This window comes from Microtus ochrogaster, unplaced genomic scaffold, assembly GCF_000317375.1.
Source record: "Microtus ochrogaster isolate Prairie Vole_2 unplaced genomic scaffold, MicOch1.0 UNK26, whole genome shotgun sequence".
In the NCBI taxonomy this organism is placed as follows: Eukaryota; Metazoa; Chordata; class Mammalia; order Rodentia; family Cricetidae; genus Microtus; species Microtus ochrogaster.
The window spans coordinates 1,255,468-1,260,313 of NW_004949124.1; the positions used below are offsets into that span (position 1 = coordinate 1,255,468).

General features: G+C 46.7%; 1 protein-coding gene across 5 annotated transcripts in view; it reads left to right on the forward strand.

The window, feature by feature from the left end:
* Dpy30 (dpy-30, histone methyltransferase complex regulatory subunit) overlaps positions 1-4,846 on the forward strand; it is a 19,299-nt gene that overhangs the window by 1,157 nt on the left and 13,296 nt on the right. For 2 of the 5 annotated variants that reach the window (XM_013354044.2, XM_005367942.2), the window contains exons 2-3: positions 2,190-2,262; positions 2,354-2,401. In XM_013354044.2, the coding sequence (XP_013209498.1) occupies positions 2,227-2,262; positions 2,354-2,401 (84 nt within the window). In that variant the 5' untranslated portion in view covers positions 2,190-2,226. Of the gene's footprint in view, positions 1-1,847; positions 1,968-2,067; positions 2,092-2,189; positions 2,263-2,353; positions 2,402-4,846 lie in introns of those variants that run through there. The other 3 variants (XM_013354043.2, XM_005367941.3, XM_026789700.1) reach the window with 3 other exon arrangements.

Consider the following 4,846-nt stretch of genomic DNA (forward strand, 5'->3'; position numbering starts at 1 on the left):
TATTTATTTATTTATTTATTTATTTATTGTCTTCTTGAGACAGGGTTTCTGTGTTGCTTTGAAGCCTGTCTTGGAACTAGCTCTTGTACACCAGGCTGGCCTCGAACTTGCAGAGATCTGCCTGCCTCTGCCTCCCGAGTGCTGGGATTAAAGGTGTGTGCTACCACTGCCCAGTTTAAAGTTTATTTTTAATCATGTGTACTTGTATACCATATCTCTGTGTGAATGCATATGAGTCCAAGTGCCCAGAGAGGCCAGAAGAAGGTGTCAGAATCTCTGGAGTGACAAGTGGTTGTTAGACACTTTATGTGTGTGCAGGGTACTAAACTAGGGTCCTCTGGAAGAGCAATACGTTTTTTAATGGCTGGCCCATCTCTATTGCCTTCCTTCCTTCCTTCCTTCCTTCCTTCCTTCCTTCCTTCCTTCCTTCCTTCCTTCCTATTATGCTCTTTTGAGACAGGCTCTCCCTTGATGCAGACACAGCTCTCACCCCATGGGGATAAGATAGGAAGGTTTGTTTTGGAACCAAATAGAGTGACCACGGCTTGAGAATAAAGATTCAGGTCACCTCGAATTCCATGCTCCAGTGTGGTAGCAGTCCCATTATATAGTACCAAAACAAAGAAAATTATAAAGACCAGGGTGGCCACCAACTCAAGAGACCTACCTACCTGCCTCAGTCTCCCCAGTGTTGAGATTAAAGGCCTGGGCTGCCACACCTGTCATTAACGAACTTCGCGAATACATTAGGTGTGTGGGCATAGAAAAGTGAGGAAATCATAGCTAATGGGCATCTTAGGAACTTCTGAGGCCTTCTTAGAAGCCTTTTGGTTGGTGTTAGCTAGGTGTCTAGACATTCCAAAAGATAGGCCTAATAGTTACAAAGATGTTGGGTCACTTACAGAGCTGGGTACTAAATAGCTATCTGGGAGCTATCTAGGCTCAAAACAATTAGTGTCTGGACTTGAAATATTCCAACCTCTCCACAGTACTGAAATTCTAGCTAATCAAGCATCAGCCTTTGTAGTCAGAGCTTGTTTCCGGAAACGCACGCTTATCTGGATCTCACATTCCGGAAGCTCAGGTGCAGGACCCTCCTTATCTATCCCAGCCATCCAAAGCCTGGGATTTCAGACGGGAACCACAACACCTGGCTTTAAAATTTAAAAACAAACAAAATCCAGACTGGTTCCCATTAGTAGTATATCTGGACAACCACTTTCAGTTCTTTGGTGGAAATCAAACCAAGGTCCTTGGTCATTCCAGGGCTGTGCTCTGAGCCACTGAGATGAGTCCCTATACCCTGGAAAGTCTTTATCTTTTTACTCATCTAGACGTAGAGTAGGCTGAGTGTGGTCTCTTCACAGACTGCATGACTTGGATAAGTCACCCCCAAACCCTCCTCTATTTTACCTTTAAAAAATATATAGTATTTTTTATATGTGTGCGTGTTTTGCCTGCATCTATGTGGAGCACAAACGTGTCTCGTGCCTGCATAGGTCAGAAGAGAGCGTCACATCCCTGGAACTGGAGTTAAGGATGGTTGTGAGCCACCACGTGGGTGCTGGGAACCAAACCTAAGTATTCTGCAAACACAGCAAGTAAATCAACTCCTGGGCGGTCTCTCCAGACCCTCTTTGGCTTTAATGAAAAGACTGGGCCTACGATTTCCTAATAAGAATCACTCAGCATTGAATGGTCTCAGTTCCTCGGGTACAGAGACTTTCGGGAGGCACCAACGGCTGCTTCCAGGAGGTCTGCGGCAGGGAGGAGCCGGCAGGTGGCCAGGCTCACCGTGCACCGCAGAGGCGCAGGCCCTCTTAGGCGGGCTCTGGCACTCTTGCCAGTCGGGCTGCTTTGCGCAGGCGCGGCAGCAGCGCGACGTCCCTCACTTACGGCCGAAGCGGTTCGCGCTGGGAGTCGGTGGCGCCGTGCAGGGCACTTAGGAACCGACAGCATTGGCGCGGGTAATCAGCTCCCTGACCTCCTCCTCCCACTGCTAGATCCTCGGGACGACCTCCGAGCTTCGCGATGCAACGCGGACGGCCAGTCCGTGAACCGTCCCAGCCCGCGCGTCTGCTGCCCGCGGGGGTGAGGGGCGGGGTCCCGGGCTGGGCTACACCGCATCCTGGCGTCTTCCACTTGAAATCTCCCGGGTAACTAACTCGCGGCTCTTCTTGTTTTGCAAGACTGGTATCCGGTTGATTGCGGTTTGCAGGGTCCGCCATGGAGTCAGAGCAGATGCTGGAGGGACAGACGCAGGTACCAGGAGGCCCTTGGATTCAGAGTAGCGGTGTGCAGGGAGGCAGCGCGGAACGGGCGGATGTCTCTGTGACTCTATTTTGTTTTTTAGGTTACAGAAAACCCTCACTCCGAGTACGGTCTTACGGACAACGTTGAGGTAACTCGCCCAGTTCCTCTGCCGCCTCTGTGGGTCTCTTGAGAGCCGGAGAAAATTTAGGGTCCGTTTACTAGGCTACTCTGCACGAGGGAACACTTGGCTGCCGTGATCTCCGTAGGATCAGATTATAAGCGGTTTCTTTTTCTAGCATGCCAATACTTGCCTAAAAATAAAGGTACTTTGTAAATGAATGACCAATTCCCGGAACCAGAGCTGGGTAGGTTTGGTTAGGAAAATAGAGGCTTCCTGGAGAAAATTTGTGTGTGAATAGGAGACTTGCGGGATTAAGTTTGGACTTAAAAAAAATAAAAAAAAGCAGGAGCGTTTCTAAGCATTTGTTGTAGAAACAGGTGTTAATATTTATTCAACGCTTTGCTGTTTGTGTGATACACACCCCACCAATTTGGATATATCTTTAGCCCCAGAATGCTTAAAGTTCAGTAGCTTGTTCCAGGTCACTAGCAAGTAAGCTTAGAGTTGTTTTCTATATTTTTTATTCTCTCTTTCTCTCTCTCTCTGTCTCTCTCTGTCTCTCTCTCTGTCTCTCTGTCTGTCTGTCTGTCTGTCTGTCTGTCTGTCTGTCTCTCTCTCTGTCTGTCTCTCTCTGTATGTGTAAGTCAGAGGGCAACCTTACACAGAGTCGGTTTTCTCCTTTCACCCTTAGGTGGGGGTTCTGGAGATGGAACTCAGGTCATCAGGCTTGGATGTAGCAAACCTTACCCACTGAGCCATTTTACCTAGAGTTTGTATTTCAATGTTGACGGGCTGACTTTTTTTTTTGACTAAAGAATTGCATTGTATTTATGTGCACGTGCTCTCTCTTCCTCTCTCAGTGTATATGTATATATGTTTCTTTTCTTTGTTTCTTTGTTTTTGGAGATAGGTTTTCACTATGTAGCTCTCACTGTCTGGAACTCACTATGTAAATCAGGCTGGTCTTGAATTCAGAGATCCACCTACATCTACATCCTGAGTGTTGGGATTAAAGGCATGTGACATCATGCCTGATTTATGTATATTTTTTAATACTTTATTTATTTATTTTTTTTAAGGTTTATTTATTTATTATGTACACAGTGTTCGGCCTCCATGTATGCCCGCATGCCAGAAGAGGGCACCAGATCTCATTACAGATGGTTGTGAGCCACCATGTGGTTGCCGGGAATTGAACTCAGGACCTCTGGAAGAGCAGGCAAAGCTCTTAACCACTGAGCCATCTCTCCAGCCCTTAATACTTTATTTTATGTATGTGAGTCGTTTACCTGGGTAGTTGTTTTTCATAAGGAGATGATGGCAGATCTCCTGAAACTTGAATTACAGAAAGCTACCATGTGTGTGATGGGAATTGAATCAGGGTCTTCTGCAAGAGTGACTGGTTCTCTCTCTCTGTTTTTTGAGACAGGGTTTCTCTGTGTTGCCCTGGCTCTCCTAGACCAGGCTGGCCTCAAACTCAGAGACCTCTCCTCCCGAGTGCTGGGATTAAAGGTGTGCGCCACCACTACCCAGCTAGTTCTCACATTTTTTTTGCTTCATGTTTGACAGTGTTCTCTGAGCCTTAGTGGGAGTTCTAGAAGTTCCATTTAGGGCTGAGTACTAGCACTTTAACTAGTTTTTTTTTTTTTTTTTTTTTTTTTTCGAGACAGGGTTTCTCTGTGGCTTTGGAGCCTGTCCTGGAACTAGCTCTATAGACCAGGCTGGTCTCGAACTCACAGAGATCCACCTGCCTCTGCCTCCCGAGTGCTGGGATTAAAGGCGTGCGCCACCACCGCCCGGCTTCACTTTTTTTTGTTTTTCGAGACAGGGTTTCTCTGTGGCTTTGGAGCCTGTCCTGGAACTAGCTCTATAGACCAGGCTGGTCTCGAACTCACAGAGATCCACCTGCCTCTGCCTCCCGAGTGCTGGGATTAAAGGCGTGCGCCACCACCGCCCGGCTTCACTTTAACTAGTTCTGAGTCTTCATTTTTTGCTGACCCCTACAAAAAGTGGTGCCTTTGGCCAAGGCTGAGAGCTGCACTAATCTATGGGTAGAAACAGAAATATTTACACAGTTTAACAACATGACTTTTTAGAAAAACAACAGTAGTAGGTGACTCGCTAGGGCTATGGCCTCCAGAGTGATATAGGCTTTTGGCCAGGTTTATGTACCAAGCAGGCATGTGGAGTAGGCCACACATCCAGTCAGAAAGCTGTAGGTTACCCCCATATACCATCATACATTATTGGCTAAGTCTTGCCTGACAGACTTATTGTGGCTTAGGGCTCACTGCTGGGATAAACTGATTTATTTTTATTTATTTATTTTTTTCCTTTTTTTAAATTTATTTATTATATATACAATATTCTATCTGTATGTATGTCTGCAGGCCAGAAGAGGGTACCAGACCTCATTACAGATGGTTGTGAGCCACCATGTGGTTGCCGGGAATTGAACTCAGGACCTTTGGA